The 20,839-nt window shown below is 46.3% G+C and overlaps 2 protein-coding genes across 2 annotated transcripts in view; both read left to right on the top strand.

Moving 5' to 3' along the window:
- Window positions 1–13,209: 13,209 nt before the first annotated feature.
- LOC112635521 (10 kDa heat shock protein, mitochondrial) lies at window positions 13,210–13,755 on the top strand. The gene has a single exon (XM_025403714.1). The coding sequence runs from the start codon at window positions 13,265–13,267 to the stop codon at window positions 13,571–13,573; it is 309 nt and encodes a 102-aa protein (XP_025259499.1). The 5' UTR covers window positions 13,210–13,264; the 3' UTR covers window positions 13,574–13,755.
- Window positions 13,756–20,464: 6,709 nt separating this feature from the next.
- POU6F1 (POU class 6 homeobox 1) overlaps window positions 20,465–20,839 on the top strand; it is a 30,434-nt gene continuing 30,059 nt past the window's right edge. The window contains exon 1 of the mRNA XM_025403741.1: window positions 20,465–20,759. The gene's annotated coding sequence lies outside the window, so the exon portion shown is untranslated. The remainder of the gene's footprint in view (window positions 20,760–20,839) is intronic.

The raw sequence follows: 20,839 nt of genomic DNA, 5'->3' as shown, positions 1-20,839 counted from the left end.
CCTGGGCATTGGGAAAACCAGGGCAGAGCCAAATGAAATGACCAACAAAAACGAAAAGAGTTGCAGGCTAATGCTTTCTGTGGCAGGTGGAATTAAGAAGTAAATGGTGGCTGGGTGCAGCAGCTCACACTTGTAATCCCAACACTTTGGGCGGCCTAGGCAGGAGGATCGCTTGAGCTGGGAGTTCAGAACCAGCCTAGGCAACATAGTGAGACTTCGTCTCTACAAAAAAAAGTAGTAGTAACTAGCTACTTTCTTGGACGGGATCAAGCTTTGACATTTTCTTCATTCTTGTAGATTCCCCAATGAGATGAAAATGTTTATTTGGTCATTTATCAAACATTCTTTCTTGCATTAATTTAACAAATTTTTTTGAGCACCTGTTATGTGCCAGGTCCTGTGACAGGCACTAGGGAAATCATAATGAAGAGACCGGCATAATCCCTACTCTTATGGAATTTATAGTCTACCTAATGGGAGAGACAGAAGAGTGAACACATAACAGTATGATTAGTGCTGACATAAAGACAGCATGGGTGTTAGGAGAACGCGTAGGTGAGGCACCTCCTCTATTCTGATGGTCAGGGAAGGTTTCCTGATGCAAGTGATGTTTGAGATGAAACCTGAAGGGTGAGAACAAGTTAAGCCAGTGAAGAGGGTTCCTGGAAGAGGGAACTGCTTATGCAAAGGCCTACAGGTGAGAAGGCTTAGAGAGGGGTAGGGCATGAAACAGTTTGGTGTAGCCAGAGCATACTGGTAAGGGAACTGATAAGAGATGACGCTGAAGAGCCAGGCATGGTGAATAATGCCTGTAATCCCAGCGCTTTGGGAGGCCAAAGCGGGCAGATAACTTGAGGTCTGGAGTTCGAGACCAGCCTGGCCAACATGGTGAAACCTTGTCTCTACTAAAAACACAAAAATCAGCCTGGCATGGTGGTGCGTACCTGTAATCCCAGCTACTTGGGAGGCTGAGGCAGGAGAATCGCATGAACCCAGGAGGCGGAGGTTGCAGTGAGCCAAGATCCCGCCATTGCACTCCAACCTGGGCGACAGAGCGAGATTCAGTCTCAAAACAAACAAACAATACAACAACAACAACAAAAAAAAAACAGATGACGCTGAAGAACTGTGAGCCCAACCTTGCGGGGACGCCTTAGAGCCCATGTGAGATCCCACATGAAGATACTGGATTCTGTGTTAAGGGCACAAGTTAGTCACTGAAGAATGTTAAGCAGGAAAGTGATATGATCTTGTTTTTGTTTGTTTATTTGTTTGTTTGACTGGGAGAGGGTCTTGCTCCGTCACCCAAGCTGGAGTGCGGTGGTGCAATCACAGCTCACTACAACCTTGAATTCCTGGTCTCAGTTCATCCTCTCACCTCAGTCTCCCTAGTAGCTGGGACAGTCGGTGCTTGCCACCATGCCTGGCTAATTTTAATTTTTTTGTAGAGACAGAGTCTCACTTTGTTGCCTAGAGTGCTCCTGGCTGTGTTTTTATTTTAGAAAAATGCTTCTGGGCTGGGCACAGTGGCTCACGCCTGTAATCCCAACAATTTGGGAGGCCAAGGCGGGAGGATTGCTTGAGCCCAAGAGTTCAAGACCAGCCTATGCAATGTGGTGAAACCCCATCTCTGCAAGAAATTTCTAAAAAATTATCCAGGCATAGAGGCACGCACCTGTGATCCCAGCTACTCAAGGGGTTGAGATGGGAGGACTGCTTGAGCCCGGGAGGTCGAGGCTGCAGTGAGTCATGGTCGCACCACTGTACTCTCCAGCCTCGGTGACAGAGGCTACTCAAAAAAATAAAAGTAAAGGAAAAATCCCTCTGATGGCTAAAGAATATAGAATAGGTTAGAGAAGGGGCAAGAGTGGAGGTATGTCTGAGATACCAGTTAGAATCAAATTTAGTCATTTAGGGGTGACGATGGCAGACTGGCCTAGTGAAGAGGCAGTACAGTACAGAGAAATGGGGGGATTCTAGAAATATTCAGGAAGCAGAAACAACTGGACTAGTTCCAGGACTAATGTCAGGGACAAAAACTCTACAAAGTCAAAACTCCATATAGTCAAATGACAAATTGGAAAAGTGTATTTGCAATTTACATCACAAAGGGCTAATCTTCCTGCATGTAAAGAACTCTTAGACATCAGTAAGAATATGATCAACCATTAGAAAAAAATAGCAAATGACATTTACAGACAGACAGTTCACGGAAAAGGAAAAACAAATGACTCCCTAACACATGAAATGATGTTCAGCCTGGGTCATAATCAGAAGGCAAATTAAACCCTGCAGATATCATTATCAGATTGGTGAAAATCCAAACATTTGCTAACATTATTTGCAGGGCTGTGGATAAGCAGGCATTCTAATTTATTGGTGATGGGGGTGAAAATTGGTACAAATCCTATAAGGTTAATTTGGCAATATCCATCAAACTTGCAAACCACTAATGAGAGTGATTCTACAGATACATTTGCACTCACGAGAAACGTATGTATAGGGCTATTCATTGCAGCTTTTCTGTAACAGCAAAAGATTATAAATAACCCATATTTCTATCAATAGGAAACAGGCAAAGTAAATCTTGATACATCCATACAATAAAATACTATGTGGCTGCAACAGAGAATGAGAAAGTACTCCAAAGTGTTCTTTAAATAAAAAGGGGAAACATTCAAAACCATATACTTAGTATGATACATTTTATTTTATTTATTTATTTTATTTTATTTTTTATTTTATTTTGAGACAGAGTCACACTCTGTCACCTAGGCTGGAATGCGGTGGCATGATCTTGGCTCACTGCAACCTCTGCCTCCCAGGTTCAAGCGATTCTTGTGCCTCAACCTCCCAAGTAGCTGGGATTACAGGTGTGCACCACCATGCCTGGCTAATTTTTGTATCTCCAGTACAGTCGGGGTTTTGCCATGTTGGTCAGGCTGGTCTTGAACTCCTGGCCTCAAGAGATCTGCCTGCCTTGGCCTCCCAAAGTGCTGGGATTACAGGTGTGAGCCACTGTACCTGGCCAATATGATACTTTTTATGTCAAAGAGTAGGAAAACCAAGAATATTCGTTAGAATTTGAGTAACGAAATTCTGGAAGGATACACAAAATACCTGTAAAAGTGGTTACATAAAGGGGAGAGAGAGTGGAGGATGTGAAACAAAGGTGGAAGTGACTTTTTACTATATACTTTTTAGATGTTTAAAAATATTTGAACCTATAATCCCAGCACTTTGGGAGGCCAAGGCAGGAGATCACTTGAGGCCAGGAGTTCGAGACTAGCCTGGACAACATAATGACACCCCATCTCTACACACACAAAAATACATCAATTAACCTGGCGTGGTGGCACATACCTATAGTCCCAACTACTTGGAAGGCTGAGGTGGGCGGATCACTTGAGTCCAAGAGTTCGAGGCTGCAGTGAGGATAATGGCACCATGGTACTCCCGCCTGGATGACAGCAAGATCCTATCTCAAAAAAAAAATTGAGGATGGGTACGGTGGCTCACGCCTATAATTCCAGCACTTTGGGAGACCGAGGCAGGTGGATCACCTGAGGTCAGGAGTTCGAGATCAACCTAGCCAAAATGGCGAAACCTTGTCTCTACTAAAAATACAAAAATTAGCCAGGTGTGGTGGCGCGTGCCTGTAATCCCAGCTACTTGGGAGGCCAAGTCAGGAGAATCGTTTGAACCTGGAAGACAGAGGTTGCAATGAGCCGAGATTGAGCCACTGCATTATAGCCTGGACGACAAGAGCAGAAAAAAAAAAAATTGAACCATGTGAATGCTTACCTAGTCAAAAAATTAAAACAATGTTGGCTTCCCTATTCAATGGCTATTATTAACACTGGATGGGGTGCAGTGGCTCATACCTGTAATCCCAGCACTTTGGGAAGATCACTTGAACTCAGGAGTTCAAGACTAGCCTGGGCAACGTGGTGAGACCCCACCTCTGTTTAAATTTTAAAAAACAAAAATAAACGAAAGAAGACTGACCACATCAAGTGTTGGAGAGGATGTGGAGGAACTGGAATTCTCACACACTTCTGGTTAAAATCTTAAATGGTGCAACCTCTGTCAGGGCAAACTACTGGTCATAATGAAAAAAGAAAGAATAAAATGGTGCAACCACTTTGGAAAACAGTTTGACAGGGTCTTTAAAAGTTAAACATCCATATACCATATTATCTAGCCATTCCACTCCTAGGTATTTACCCAAGAGAAGTGAAAGCACGTGGGTACACAAGGACTTATACATGGATATTTATAACAGCTTTATTTGTCATATCCAAAAATCAGAAGCAATGAAAATTTCTACCAACAGGTAAATGGATAAACAAATTTAATGCCATACAGTAGAAGGGAATAAAGTACGGATCCACAAAACAACATAGATAATCCATGCTCAGTAAAGGAAGCAGATTTTTAAAATAATACATACTATAGAATTTTTTTTTTTTTTTTTTTTTTAGATATAGGGTCTTGCTGTATTGCCCAGGCTGGACTGCATAGGCATGGTCATATTTCATTGCAGCCTTGAACTGGCCTGAAGCAATCCTCCCACCTCAGCCTCTCACGTAGCTGGAACTACAGGCATGCACCACTGTGCCCCTTGGATTCCATTTATATAAAATTCTAGGAATACAAACTATAATGATAAAAAGCAGATCAATGGTTGCTGTGAAGGGAAGCGGAAGGGGAAGGAGGGAGATTGCAAATGGAATATAGGAAAGTTCTGGGACTGATGAATATATACTCATTGCCTTGATTGCAGTGATGGTTTCATGGGTGTACCTTTTTTTTTTTTTTTTTTTTAAGATAGAGTCTCGCTTTGTTGCCCAGGCTGGAGTACAGTGGCACAATCTCAGCTCACTGCAACCTCTGCCTCCCAGATTCAAGCGATTCTTCTGCCTGCCTCAGCCTCCTGAGTAGCTGGGACTACAGGTGCCCGCCACCATGCCCAGCTAATTTTTTGTATTTTTTAGTAGAGATAGGGTTTCACCATGTTAGCCAGGATGGTCTCGATCTCCTGACCTCGTGATCCACCCGCCTTGGCCTCCCAAAGTGCTGGGATTACTGGCGTGAGCCACTGTGCCCGGCTGGCCTGGTGTATATTTCAAACATGAGCAGTTTATTTTATGTCAACTAACTATACCTCAATCAGGCTGTTTTTAAAAAAATAATAACGTGGCCGGGCGCGGTGGCTCAAGCCTGTAATCCCAGCACTTTGGGAGGCCGAGACGGGCGGATCACAAGGTCAGGAGATCGAGACCATCCTGGCTAACAGGGTGAAACCCCGTCTCTATTAAGAAATACAAAAAAAACTAGCCAGGCGAGGTGGCGGGCGCCTGTAGTCCCAGCTACTCGGGAGGCTGAGGCCGGAGAATGGCGTGAACCCGGGAGGCGGAGCTTGCAGTGAGCTGAGATCCGGCCACTGCACTCCAGCCTGGGCGACAGAACGAGACTCCGTCTCAAAAAAAAAATAAAATAAAAATAATAATAATAATAACGTTGGGATGAGGAAAAGGGAAAAGCCAAGGATGATGGCTAATGAATTTTTTTTTTTTTTTTTTTGGAGGGGGGGTCTCTCTGTCACCCAGGCTGGAGTGCACAGACATGATCTCTGCCCACTGCAACCTCCACCTCCCAGGTTCAAGTGATTCTCCTGCCTCAGCCTCCCGAGTAGCTGGGACTACAGGTGCCACCATAGTACCAGTTAATTTTTGTATTTTTAGTAGAGACAGGGTTTCATCATGTTGGTCAGACTGGCCTCAACTCCTGACCTCAAGTGATCTGCCCACCTTGATCTTCCACATTTTTGGGATTACACGTGTGAGCCACTGTGCCCAGGCTGTATTTATTTCTTTACTTTTTTGAGCCACTGTCACCCAGGCTGGAATGCAGTGATACGATCATGGTTCATTGCAGCCTTGCTCTCAGAAGCTCAGGCCATCCTTCTGCCTCAGTCTCCCGAGTAGCTGGGATTACAGGTGCGTACCACCATGCCCAGCTCATTTTTGTATTTTTTGTAGAGATGGGGTGTTGCCATGTTGCTCAGGCTGACCTCAAACTCCTGGGCTAAGGGATTAGCCTGCCTCAGCCTTCCAAAGTGCTGCGATTATAGGCGTGAGCCACTGTGCCCAGCTAATGAATCTTAATGTGCCTTGGGCAAGACAGATGCTAAAGGGAAAATTACAGCAGCACTTGGTAAGTGCCACACTGGAGATGAGTAAGCTGTGATGTGAAGGCTCACAGAATGATAGTGACTCTTCCTGCTGGGCCTCCTAGTCCAGGGGTGTCCAATCTTTTGGTTTCCCTAAGTCACATTGGAAGAGTTGTCTTGGACCACACATAAAATACACTAACACTAATGATAGTTGATAAGCTAAAAACAAAACAAAAAAATCACCAAAAAATCTCATAATGTTTTAAGAAAGTGTACAAATTTGTGTTGGGCCGCATTCAAAGCTGTCCCGGGCCACATGTTGTCTGCAAGCCAAGGGCTGGACAAGCTTACCCGAGTCCCAGTTAATTAGGTTGACTACAGTTGTTTATGTACCTTTATTCAACACCTACTATGTGTTGTGCTCTTACGTAACCAGAAGAACAAAACAACCTATTTCCCAGCCCAAAGAAGGAGGTGGAGCTTTGTGAAAGAATCCAGTCACTCTTGGAAGCAAACTTTTGTTTTTTTTTTTTTTGAGATGGAGTCTCTCTCTGTCACCCAGTCTGGAGTGCAGTGGTGCGATCTTGGCTCACTGCAACCTCCACCTCCTGGGTTCCAGCGATTCTCCTGCCTCAGCCTCCTGAGCAGCTGGGATTACAGGTGTGTGCCACCACGCCTGGCTGAGTTTTGTATTTTTAGTAGAGATGGGGTTCACCATGTTGGCCAGGCTGGTCTTGAACTCCTGGCCTCAAGTGATCCACCCACCTTGGCCTCTCAAAGTGCTGGGATTACAGATGTGAGCCACTGTGCCCGTCCTTGTTGAAGCAACTTTTTCAAAGCTTTATCTCGTCATTGTGTAACTGAGGGAACAGCTATTATAAGATATATGGCTTAGACCCAGGCACAGTGGCTCACGCCTGTAATCCCAGCACTTTGGGAGGCTGAGGCGGGCAGATCACTTGAGGTCAGGAGTTTGAGACCAGCCTGGCCAACATGGTGAAACCTCGACTCTACCAAAAATATAAAAATTAGCCAGGTGTGGTGGCATGCACCTGTAATCCCAGCTATTTGGGAGACTGAGGCATGAGAATCACTTGAAGCTGGGAGGTAGAGATTGCAGTGAGCAGAGATCATGCCACGCCAGTGCACTCGACTGTGCAACAGAGCGAAACTATATCTCAAAAAAAAAAAAAAAAAGGTACCCTCATTTCTTATTCCTGGCAAGCCTTGTAGGAGAGGCACTAACACTGCTATGCATAATAAATGTAAACCAGTTAGCCAAGCATGGTGGCACAGGCCTGCAGTCCCAGCTACTAGGGTGGCTGGGTTAAGAGGCTTGCATGAACTCAGGAGTGCAAGGCTGCAGTGAGCTATAATTGCATGACTGCACTCCAGCCTGGGTGATGAGTGAGACCCTGATTCTAAAAAAATTAAAAACTAAAAAAAGTTAAAAAAGAAAAAAAAAAAAAAAAGGTCAAGCACAGTGGCTCATATCTGTAATGTCAATATTTTAGGGGGCCGGGGCAGGAGGATTGCTTGAGGCCGGTAGTTCGAGACCAAAGGTTATCCAGGGCACTCAGAAGAGCAGAGCTTCATCTGTGTCTTAGTCTGACTGGAGGGGATCAGGACTTGGACTACCAGCCTCCCCGAGACGGTCCTGCTTGGAGGGACTATATGCCAAAGCTCATTCCCACAAGGCTGCTGTTCCACCTCCCTGTTGCACCAGGCCCCATGCACATACACACACACACAGTCACTCACTCACTCTTAACCCTCTAGCTTTAAATCCAGAATCTAGACTGAATATAGACTGAATGGGTCAGATTTGGGGAAGTGTGTTTCTGGGGACTAGAGAGAGGCAGGGCCTGGGGCTTCCCAGGAAGGAATGGAGGGTTAAAGGAGTTCCTAGTGAGGGAAGCAGACCTGAGGACAGGGAGCCAAGGTAGACCTGACACTCCCTAATAAACATTAAACTTCTTGGCAGCTTTTTACTTCGATTATAGGGAAAGTTAAAACCAAAGTTTAGCTGGGCACGGTGGTGGGTACCTGTGGTCCCAGCTACTTGGGAGGCTGAGGCAAGAGGATCGCTTGAGCCTAGGAGGTCAAGGCTGCAGTGAGCTGCAGTTACGCCACTGCACTCCAGCCCAGGAGTTGCTTTGAGACAGCCCAGGAGGTGCTTGAGACAGCAAGACCCTGTCTCAAAAGAAAACATGGCGAAACCCCATCTCTACTAAAAATAGAAAAAATTAGCTGGGTGTGGTGGCGCATGCCTGTAATCCCAGCTACTCAGGAGTCTGAGGCACGAGAACTGCTTGAACCTGGGAGTTGGAGGTTGCAGTGAGCCGAGATCGCACCACTGCACTCCAGCCCGGGCGACAGAGCGAGACTCTGTCTCAAAAAACAAAAACAAAAACCCACCAAGTTTTAATACTTTCCACTATTGTAATTCTCTTTAGTTGTCCCCCAACACTTTAGTAAAGAACAACCTTGTGCAGTTATGATGCAAAGAATTCAGACCTGTGTCCCACTGTGAATATAGGGGCCTTTCATGTAGAGGAACCACACCAGGAGTTCTAGGCTGTGACCAGCAGGCAAGTGAGTGGCCCAAGGCAGAATGGAATAGAGTGTCAAGCAGAAGACTCGAGGGAAAGGCATGAGACAAACCTTGCCTCCCATCCCACTTCTTCAAATACACTCAAGAAAAGTAACCCTTAAAATGGAGGAAAATGCTGACATCTGGATTTTATATATATTATCTCACTTAACACAAAAACCTCAAGAGTAGGCATTAGCCCCATTTTACAAATAAGGAAATGATGGCTTAAAGAGGCTGATTTGCCCAACATTATATACCAGTAAGTGACCATGCCCAGATCTTAACCTATATCTGTGGGTCTGACCTGATCACAACATCTCCCACTTTTTCCTATGGAAATGGAGGTGGCTGTAGACATTGGCAGTCATGGCAGTCCATATGCTGCCTGTCCATAGCTAGGACGTTTGTTATTCTCTATCCTACAGAACTTTGTATTGTTTAGTGCTTTGAAGCGTATATTGCTTTTGTATTCCGCAGAAATAATAAAGATATTAAAAAAGGAAAATAAAATCAGTGGTTCATAGAGAACACAATGAAATACCTGTTATTTCAGGTATCTCATTGGTGTTTTATTTCATATGGTGGGTTTTACCATCCAGAGGACTTAGTAAGACAGAATTTAAAGAACACCGGTTGTAGGCTGGGCGTGGTGGCTCACGCCTGTAATTCCAGCACTTTGGGAGGACAACGTTGGCAGATGACCTGAGGTGAGGAGTTGGAGACCAGCCTGGGCAACATGGTGAAATCCCGTCTCTACTGAAAATACAAAATTAGCCAAGTATGGTGGCTCATGCCTGTAATCCCAGCTACTCGGGAGGCAGAGGCAGGAGAATCCCAGCTACTCAAGAGGCTGAGACAGGAGAATCACTTGAGCCTAGGAGGTGGAGGTTGCAGTGAGCCGAGATTATACCATTGCATTCCAGCCTAGGTGACGAGAGTGAAAATCTGTCTCAAAAAAAAAAAAAAAGAATACAGGATGTGGACCAGGCATGGTGACTCACCCCTGTAATCTCAACACTTTGGGAGGCTGAGGCAAGGAGGATTGCTTCAGGCCAGGAGTTTGAGACCAGCCTACATTGAGACCAGACAATATAGCAAGACTCCGTTTCTACAAAAATAAATAAACAAAACATGGGATGTGGAAGGAAGTTTAGGTTCCAGCCCTAGTTCTGTTTCTCATAAGCTTATCGGCATTGGACAAGTCACATAACTTGTGAGTTTCAGTTTGCTTATCTTTCTCAGTTTTCTAAGGCTGTTTTCTCATCTTGAAAAATTATTCCACAGGTATGGGGGAATCTCAACAATTTGGGAGGCCAAGACTGGCAGATAGTTTGAGCCCAGGAGTTTGAGACCCGCCAGGGCAACTTAGGAAGACCCTGCCTCTACAAAAAAATAAAAATTAGCCAGGCGTGGTGGTGTGTGCCTGAAGTTCCAGCTACTCAGGAGGCTGAGGCAGGAGGATCGCTTGAACTTGGGAGGCAGAGGATGCAGTGAACCATGATTGTGCCACTGCATTCCAGCTTGGGTCACAGAGTAAGAAGACCCTGTCAAAAAAAGAAAAAGGAAAATTATTCCTTACAGACTTGGTGTGAGGGTCAAATAAGAAGATAATACTAAATACTTCTTAAGCCATAGAATACAACCTGTATCTTAGTTAATATAAGCAGTAACTGGCTGGGCGCAGTGGCTCACACCTGTAATCCCAGCACTTGGGGAGGCCGAAGTGGGTGGATCACCTGAGGTCAGCAATGTAAGACCAGCCTGGCCAACATGGTGATACCCCATCTCAACTAAAAATACAAAAATTAACTGGGCGTGGTGGCAGACGCCTGTAATTCCAGCTACTTGGGAGGCTGAGGCAGAATAGCTTAAACCTGGGAGATGAAGGTTGCAGTGAGCTGAGGCTATGCCACTGTACTCCAGCCTGGACGACAAGAGCGAAACTCTGTCTCAAAAAAAAAAAAAAAAAAAAAAAAAAAGTATATATATGCAGTAACTCTACCAGATTTGCGGAAGCCGATCTTTTATTGCAAGAAAGGAGTCCCCTTGGGCACAATCTCTGTGCAAGCTGGGGTCAGGGGACATTATTTGAATTAAATGAATAGTGGGTGATTCTGCCCATTTATTTCCTACTTTATGCTTGCTTTCCCTCTATCTACATATTCACTTGTCAGGAATAACATTTTTTTTTCCTGTAATATCATTTTTTTTTTTTTTTTGAGACGGAGTCTGGCGCTGTCGCCCAGGCTGGAGTGCAGTGGCCGGATCTCAGCTCACTGCAAGCTCCGCCTCCCGGGTTCACGCCATTCTCCTGCCTCAGCCTCCCGAGTAGCTGGGACTACAGGCGCCCGCCACCTCACCCGGCTAGTTTTTTGTATTTTTTCAGTAGAGACGGGGTTTCACCGTGTTAGCCAGGATGGTCTCGATCTCCCGACCTCGTGATCCGCCCGTCTCGGCCTCCCAAAGTGCTGGGATTACAGGCTTGAGCCACCGCGCCCGGCCTGTAATATCATTTTTTGATGGAAACTTCCAGACTTGCTCAGATGAGAGAGAGAAGAGGGGGAGTACAAAAGCCTACATTTCTTCAGCATTTCAATCAACAACCTCATTTTCTTCTAACAGTTGAAGTGAACTTCTTATGAATAATGGATGATAGCCTGATGAATATGCACATGGCCTATTATGCCTGTGAGGTTTAGTAAATAATTTATGAGCTAAAATGTTCCTCACCTTGTTACTGTACAAAAATTATGAAAAAAAAACCCCATATTTACCCTTTGAGGTGGTAGGGTGATCTGTCAGAGACAGTGACAGCAGCCCAGCAATACAGTTTTACATCATTGCTAAAATTAAAGTAAATAGAATAAAATATATGCATTTCAGGGCGAGAGGTGGAGTTCTATAAAAAAATGGAGCATGCACAAGCATACTCCTTCTCATATATAAGTTGTCAAAAACTCTGGCTTCTCACCTTAAGATATCCTTGCATTGTTGACAGCATCAGGGATCTTCTCCTCCGTGGCCTGATCTCTTCACATGCCTTCAATATGACCAGCCCAGACTGACATCTGCTTTGTTGTTTTATGAAAATTCGCCCTTAGAAATGCATTGCTCCCTTTCCTCTCCTCACAGCTGAGAGGTTTTTTTTTCTGCTGACCAACCTGAGTCCCCTGCTGAATGCCCTAGCTTTATTGCCTTAGCAACAGGAGTAGGTGCCTTTTATCTGTTGGTTAGAGAAGGGGAGGCACAAGATTGACTATGGAAATAAGGAAGGTGTTTGGGACAATATACATGGATTCTGGTAACACTTAGTTGCCCTATGACAAGTTTCTGAAGACCTGGAACTGGCTCGGTTCTCATGCCAGGGAAGAGGGGACCCCAGGGATTATCTGTTAAGATTTCAGAACCTTTCTAGGTACAGGGCCCAGAAGACTCTTACTGTGAACAGAGCATCCCTTATATGCTGGGTGCTTGGAGGAGATCAGGTGAAAGAAAACATATGGCCCTGTCATTCATCCAGTAGGTAAATAATATATATTCTTAAGAAACAGAGTGAGGACTGAGTGTGGTAGCTCACACCTGTAACCCCAGAACTTTGGGAGGCTGAAGCAGGAGGATCACTTGAGTCCAGCCTGGGCAACATAGGGAGACCCTACCTCTACAAAAAAAGTTTAAAAATTAGCAGGGCATGGTGGCATGTGTCTGTGGTCTTAGCTACTCGAGGTTGAGGTGGGAGGATCACTTGAGCCCAGGAGGTTGAGACTGCAGTAAGCCATGATCACACCCCTGCACTCCAGCCTGGGCAACAATGCAAGACCCTGTCTGGAAAAGAAAGAGAGAGAGAAAGGAAAGAAAGAAAAGGCGAGAGAGAGAAAGGAAAGAAAGAAAAGGCAAGGGAAAGAAAGGGAGGGAGGAAATGGCCCATAAATTACAAAGTGAAGTTATTGGAACAATAATGTAATTTAAAACGTAATATTGGCTGGGCACAGTAGCTCAAGCCTGTAATCCCAGCACTTTGGGAGGCCAAGGTGGGCAGGTCACTTGAGGTCAGGAGTTCGAGACCAGCCTGGCCAACACGGTGAAACCCCCATCTCTACTAAAAATACAAAAGTTGGCCGGGCGCAATGGCTCAAGCCTGTAATCCCAGCACTTTGGGAGGCCGAGACGGGCGGATTACAAGGTCAGGAGATCGAGACCATCCTGGCTAACCCAGTGAAACCCCATCTCTACTAAAAAATACAAAAAAAAACTAGCCGGGCGAGGTGGCGGGCGCCTGTAGTCCCAGCTACTCGGGAGGCTGAGGCAGGAGAATGGCGTAAACCCGGGAGGTGGAGCTTGCAGTGAGCTGAGATCCAGCCACTGCACTCCAGCCTGGGCGACAGAGCGAGACTCCGTCTCAAAAAAAAAAAAAAAAATACAAAAGTTAGCCGGGGAGTCTCTCCTTGCGGCGCTACACTAGAGCAGAGTACGAGTCTGAGGCGGAGGGAGTCATGGCAGGACAAGCGTTTAGAAAGTTTCTTCCACTCTTTGACCGAGTGTTGGTTGAAAGGAGTGCTGCTGAAACTGTAACCAAAGGAGGCATTATGCTTCCAGAAAAATCTCAAGGAAAAGTATTGCAAGCAACAGTAGTCGCTGTTGGATCGGGTTCTAAAGGAAAGGGTGGAGAGATTCAACCGGTTAGCGTGAAAGTTGGAGATAAAGTTCTTCTGCCAGAGTATGGAGGCACCAAAGTAGTTCTAGATGACAAGGATTATTTCCTATTTAGAGATGGTGACATTCTTGGAAAGTACCTAGACTGAAATAAATCACTATTGAAATGGCATCAACATGAAGCTGCCCATTCCACTGAAGTTCTGAAATCTTTCATCATGTAAATAATTTCCATAGTTCTCTTTTATAATAAACTAATGACATCCAGTGTCTCCAAAATTATTTCCTTGTGCTGATATAAACATTTCCAAATAAAAATATGTAAATGAAATAAAAAAAAAAAAAAAAAAAAAAAAAAAAAAGTTAGCCGGATGTGGTGGCATGTGCCTGTAATCCTAGCTATTCGGGAGGCTGAGTAATGACAATCCCTTCAATCCGGGAGGTGGAGGTTGCAGTGAGCTGAGATCGTGCCACTGCACTCCAGCCTGGGCGACAAAGTGAGACTCCATCTCAAAAAAGAAAAAAAAAAAAAAGTAATATTGGCTGGGCACAGTCCTTCAAGCCTGTAATCCCACCACTTAGGCAGGCTGAGGCTGGCAGATCAGTTGAGCCCAGGAGTTCAAGACCAGCCTGGGCAACATATAGCGAAGCCTCATCTCTACAAAAAATACAAAAATTGGCCAGGCATGGTGGCACATACCTGTAGTCCCAGCTACTTGGGAGGCTGAGGCAGGAGGATCGCTTGAGCCCAGAAGATTGAGGCTGCAGTGAAACAAGATCACACTACTACATCCAGGCTGGGTGAAAGAGTGAGACCCTATCTCAAAAAAATAGTAATAATAATATTAATTAGAACAATGTGGTATGTATTATACAGGAATCCTTCTTGGAGGAGGTAAATCTTGAGTTTGCAAAGCTAGAAGGGATCCAATTAGAAAGATTAGAGGTATATATGGCCAAGCCTACCTAATTTGGTATCTGCTTCCCTTTCCAACCCCATTTTGTACAATTCTCCCCACCTCTTGCTGTGTCCCAGCCTACCAGAAACCAAATGTTTGTGTCCCCTTCGAAATTCATATATTGAAATTCTGGCCCCCAGTGTGATGGTATTAGGTGGGCCCTTTGGGAGGTGATTAGGTCATGAGGGCAGAGCTTTCATGAATGGGATCAGCACCTTTATAAAAGGAACCCCAGAGAGCTTCCTAGCCTGCTTCCATCATGTGAAGATGGCTATGAACTAGGAAGCAGGCCCTCAGAAGAAATTAGTCAGCATCTTGATATTGAACTTTCCAGCCTCCAAAACTGTGAGAAATAAATTTATGTTGTTTATAAGCCATCCAGTATATAATATATATATTTTTTTTTTTTTTTTTAATAGATGGAGTCTTACTCTGTCACACAGGCTGGAGTGCAATGGCACGGTCTCAGCTTATGCAACTCCCGGTTCAAGCGATACTCCTGCCTCAGCCTCCCTAGTAGCTAGGACTACAGGCGCGTGCCACCACACCTGGCTAATTTTTGTATTTTTAGTAAAGACGGGGCCGGGTGTGGTGCTCAGACCTGTAATCCCAGCACTTTGGGAGGCCGAGGCGGGAGGATCACGAGGTCAGGAGATCGAGACCATCCTGGCTAACACGGTGAAACCCCGTCTCTACTAAAAAAATACAAAAAACTAGCCGGGCGAGCTGGCGGGCGCCTGTAGTCCCAGCTACTCGGGAGGCTGAGGCAGGAGAATGGTGTGAACCCGGGAGGCGGAGCTTGCAGTGAGCTGAGATCCGGCCACTGCACTCCAGCCTGGGAGACAGAGTGAGACTCCGTCTGAAAAAAAGAAAAGAAAAAAAAAAAAGCCTGGCGTGCTGGTGGGCGCCTGTAGTCCCAGCTGCTAGGACCCGGTAGGCGGAGGTTGCAGTGAGCCGAGATCGCGCCACTGCACTCCAGCCTGGGCGATAGAGGGAGACTCCGTCTCAACTAACAAACAAACAAGTAAAGGCAGGGTTTCACTCTGTTGGCCATGCTGGTCTCGAACTCCTGACCTCGTGATACGCCTGACTCGGCCTCCTAAAGTGCTGGGACTACACCGCATAAGCCACCATGTACGACCAAATAAAACTTTTCAACAGGATTCTCAGCCCAGCACATTTTCTTTTTCTCCTTCACTCACATTTCCCCAGCCTTCCGAGCCTTCATTTATTCAATAAATAATTATTATCAACTGTGTGCCAGATACTGGGCTTGGTGCTAAATGTCCAGTCAAAACCAAAACAGACTGTTGCCTTGGAATTTATAGGCTACTTGGTAAACATATTAAATAGAAAATAAGCCGGGCGCGGTGGCTCAAGCCTGTAATCCTAGCACTTTGGGAGGCCGAGACGGGCGGATCACGAGGTCAGGAGATCGAGACCATCCTGGCTAACACGGTGAAACCCCGTCTCTACTAAAAAATACAAAAAACTAGCCGGGCGAGGTGGCGGGCGCCTGTAGTCCCAGCTACTCGGGAGGCTGAGGCAGGAGAATGGCGTAAACCCAGGAGGCGGAGCTTGCAGTGAGCCGAGATCCGGCCACTGCACTCCAGCCTGGGTGACAGAGCAAGACTCCGTCTCAAAAAAAAAAAAAAAAAAAAAAAAGGAAAATAAACATAAATATATCAGCATGCATGGTGTTTAAGAAAACAGGAAGGTGATACGAGACAGAATAACACTGAAGTGCAGGGAAAATGTCTCTGAGGAAGGAAGCCATATATAAGGCAAGACCTGAAAGATGGGCTAAGGAGGAGGCAGAAGGAACAGCACAGGCAGACGCAATGAGGCAGGAAAGAGCTCGGAGTTCCCTGGATCAGTATGGCTGGGTCTTAGTCCGTTTGGGCTGCTATAACAAAATATTATAGGTTGGGTGCAGTGGCTCACACCTGTAATCCCAGCACTTTGGGAGGCCGAAGCAGATGGATCACTTGAGGTCAGGAGTTCAAAACCAGCCTGGCCAACATGGTGAAACCTCATCTCTACTAAAAATAACAAAAATTAGCCAGGCATCGTGGTGCATGCCTGTAATCCCAGCTACTCGAGAGGCTGAGAGAGGAGAATCACTTGAACCCAGGAAGTGGAGGTTGCAGCAAACTGAGGTCTCACCACGGCACTCCAGCCTGGGTGACAGAGCAAGACTCTGTCTCAAAAAAATAATAATAAAATTTTAAAATAAAAATAATGAAATATTAAGCTAGGCATGGTGACTCACACCTGTAATCCCAGCACTTTGGGAGGCGGAGGCAGGCAGATCACCTGATGTCAGAAGTTTGACATCAGCCTGGCCAACATGGCGAAACCCTGTCTCTACTAAAAATACAAAAATTAGCTGGGCATGATGGCACATGCCTGTAATCCCAGCTTCTCAGGAGGCTGAGGCAGGAGAATCACTTGAACCCAGGAGGCAGACGTTGCAGTGAGTGGAGATCGCGCCACTGCACTCTATCCTGGGCTAAAGACTGAGACTCTGCCTCAAAAAAAAAAAAAAAAAAAAAAAGCCAGGTGCGGTCTTTGGCACGCCCAGCCAAAAAAAAAAATTGTTTTAAGTAATATACTTTTTTTTAAATTTGTTTTTTGTTTTTTTGAGACGGAGTCTCACTCTGTCACTGAGGCTGGAGTGCAGTGGCACCGTGTCGGCTCACTGTAACCTCCGTCTACTGGGTTCAAGCAATTCTCCTGCCTCAGTCTCCCAAGTAGCTGGGATTACTGGCGCCCACCACCACGCCCAGCTAGTTTTTATATTTTTAGTAGAGACGGGGTTTCACTTTGTTGGCCAGGCTGGTCTCGAACTCCTGACCTCAGGCGATACACCCACCTCGGCCTCCCAAAGTGCTGGAATTATAGGCATGAGCCACAGCGCCCAGCCAAAAAGTAATAAACTTTCATTGCAAGAAGACTACCAATACCACATACTGGTGAGGATGTAGAACAATCAGAACTCTCTCATACATTGCTCTTTCATACAAAGATATAAATTGGTTTGTTTGAAAGCCACTTAGCAATATGGACAAAAGCTAAAGATATACCCCAAACCTAGCTATTCTACTCCTCAGTATTTACCTAGAAGAAAAAAGTGCATATGTTCACCAAAATACGTGTACAAGAATGCTCATAGCAGTTTTATTCCTAAGAGACCCAAACAACAACCAAATGCTCATCAATAATGGAATGGATAAATTGTGGTATAATTATGCAATGGAATACTACACCGCAATAAAAAAAAAATACTTCTACAATCAACAACATGGATGAATCTCAAAAACATGTTGAGGCCAGGTGTGGTGGCTGACACCTGTAATCCCAACACTTTGGGAGGCTGAGGAAGGTGGATGACTTGAGGTCAGGAGTTCGAGACCAGCCTGGCCACCATGGTGAAACCCTGCCTTTACCAAAAGTATTGAAAATTAGCTGAGAGCGTGGTAGCTCACGCCTGTAATCCCAGCACTTTAGGAGGCTCAGGTGGGTGGATCATGAAGTCAGGAGTTCAAGACCAGCCTGACCAACATGGTGAAACCCCATCTCTACTAAAAATACAAAAATTAGCCAGGCATGGTGGCGTGCGCTTGTAATCCCAGCTACTTAGGAGGCTGAGGCAGGAGAATCACTCGAACCCAGGAGGTGGAGGTTGCAGTGAGCCAAGATCACGCCATTACACTCCAGCCTGGGCGACAGAACGAGACTCCGTCTCAAAAAAAAAAAATTAGCTGGGCGTGATGGCACGAACCTGCAGTCCCAGCTACTTGGGAGGCTGAGGCAGGAGAATCACTTGAACCCGGGAGGTGGAGGTTGCAGTGAGCCAAGATCACACCACTGCACTCCAACCTGGGCGACAGAGCAAGACTCCGTCTCAAAAAAAAAAAAAAATTTTGTTGAGTGACAGGAGCCAAACACAAAAGATTGTATACTGTCTGATTCCATTTATGAGAAGTTCAAGAATCAGCTCAAGTAATCCATGGTGACAGAAATCAGAATAATGGTTACTTTGGGAATTTATGGACTGTGAAGGAACATAAGGGAATCCTCTCAGGTCTTGGAAAGGCTCTGTATCTTGTTTTGGGTGGGGATTACATGGATATATATATGTGTGTGTGTGTACATGTATATATGTATATATACATGCATGCATATATGTGTATATGTGTATATATACAGGTGTATATACATATATACACACATGTACATATATACATGTAAAAATCTATCAAGGTATACACATTCTGTGTACATGTTATGCCCCAATAAACAAACAAAAAGTAATATATGCTCATCAGATATTTAAGTAATACAGAAGTGTTTACAATATAAAGAAAACCATGATTAACATTTTTATGTATGTCTCCCTGAACTCTTCTGATCACATCCATATTTCTTTCTTCAAACTGTCACTGATATCCATGCTATCCAAAGCCTTTGATCTATCTATGTGTAGCACCAAACCAAGTGACATAAATTAAAAGGTTCAACCTTCATGTGATAAAGTTCAGCAGCAATACTGAGCCCCTTCTTCACATAAAGAGTAGTGGGAAATACAAACATGAGTAAGTCACAACCAGTGCTCTCAAAGAATTCACAGTCCAGGGAGACTACAGGGACTACAGACCAAACAAAAATCCCAAGAACTGTAATATCATGCCACGTAGTAGAGTTTCACAGGTGTAATACCAAGCCACGCAGGAGAGTTTCACAGGGCCATTAAAACGAGTTCAAACTATTGTACAAGGAATGACACCTTACAGTTGTACAGAGCTTGCAGCTTTCAGTTTTTTCACATATTCTGACTCCTAATACATTGGTTTCACGTATTCTGACTCCTAATACATTGGTTACTCATAAATCCGCCGCCAGCAGTGCCTGCTCACTTCCAGATAGAAACAGCAAGCTAATACAAGCCTGGTCCACTGGCCAGGTTAACGAGGAGGCCGGGCCATTCAATGCCTTTCCACCAGGAGGCCTTACGGAGCAGTCCCGGGGAGGACTGTGGCCTCCAATTGCATTCTCACACTGCCTCTAACCCATCTACCTCTAGCTATCATCAGACCACCAAATACGGGGTGGATGAGAAGGGGTGCCTAGGGTGACAGCAGGTGGCCTCAGTATTCGGATCCACATTCACTGGATTTACAGAGCCTCCTTCCTTCCCAGTTTTTCTCCCTTCGTTCCCACGCTTCCACTTTGGTCTTCCAACTTTTTCCTCTTTCATTTGTCCACCACTTCTCCAATCTGCTTTCCCTCAGTCCCCCACATCCATCCCTTTTCTGGTCCCCTCTCTACCTTTAGAAGCTGCTAGAGGTTTTTCACCATTCCACTGAACTTTGTCTTTCTGTTCACATTTCCTTGTCTACTTGGACAACAAGGCCGGAGAGCTGCTTTTAGACAACACAGCCCACGGCCGCCACCGGGTGAGGGACCTGGGACCCTTCGCTGCTTTGGCGCTGGGGCACAGCTGTTCAGAGGTTCTCCACGTTGGCCGAGCGATGTGGAGTTCCCCCGCCTTTCTAGGGAGGGAGGGATAGACATAAACTTGACTTTCAACATTGAGGACAGTTGACTACCTAGAGGAAAGGCGGTGGCCGGGAGTCACCGTCCCAACCCTCAGCTGAAGGCCATGTGGCATGGAGGGTCCCCAGTCCGGACTCCAGCTCTTACTCAGGCACCTTCCGAAATGAAACCACCTCCGCGGCACCTCGGAGGGGTTGAGCAACCAGATCCACTGACCGTCCATCCCTGTCCCAGGAGAGAGAGCCTCCGGGACCTCCCGCTTGGCCAGGGCCCGAGGGTCCCCTCCCCACCCCCACCCCTCGCTCCCGGCTCCCCGGCTCCCCTCCCTTCCCTGACCGCCAGCCCAGCCCGCCGCCCCCGGCGGCTGGCGCGGGCGGTGCAGCATGCGGCAAAGCTCTTTGCATAAATTATGCTCATGACGCAGCAGCTAAAAAAATCCAAGTAGCAGAAGGAGGGAAAAAAGGGGGGGAGGGAAAAGGGGGGGGTCGTTGAAGGGGGGGGACGAAGAAAAATATATACCTGACCGCCCCCCCACCCAGCTTCCCCTTCCCGCTTCCCGGCCTTCCCCACTCCGCCCGGCGTAGCCCGTGGAGCCCCCTTCGGCTCTGCCCAGCCCAGGCTGGGGGCCCGGGGGCGGCGGCGGGTCCCGACCAGCTCCCGGGCCGAGCCGAGCCCAGCCAAGCCGCACTGGCTTCTTTGTCTGCGGGCGGCGGCCGCCGTGGCCCCGGCCCCGGCCACCTGGCCCGGGCTGTGAGATGAATCTCTAATCGGTGGCCGCCGGTCACCCGCGGCGAAGGCGGCTCGGGCTCGGGCTCCGGTAAGTAGCGGGGTCCGGGGCGGGGAGGGGTTTGCACGGAGGGGGAGGGGGCCGGGCAGGGGAGGTTTCGGGTTTGGTTA

This window comes from Theropithecus gelada, chromosome 11, assembly GCF_003255815.1.
Source record: "Theropithecus gelada isolate Dixy chromosome 11, Tgel_1.0, whole genome shotgun sequence".
Taxonomy (NCBI): Eukaryota; Metazoa; Chordata; class Mammalia; order Primates; family Cercopithecidae; genus Theropithecus; species Theropithecus gelada.
This window is presented reverse-complemented; position numbering and strand designations above follow the sequence as displayed.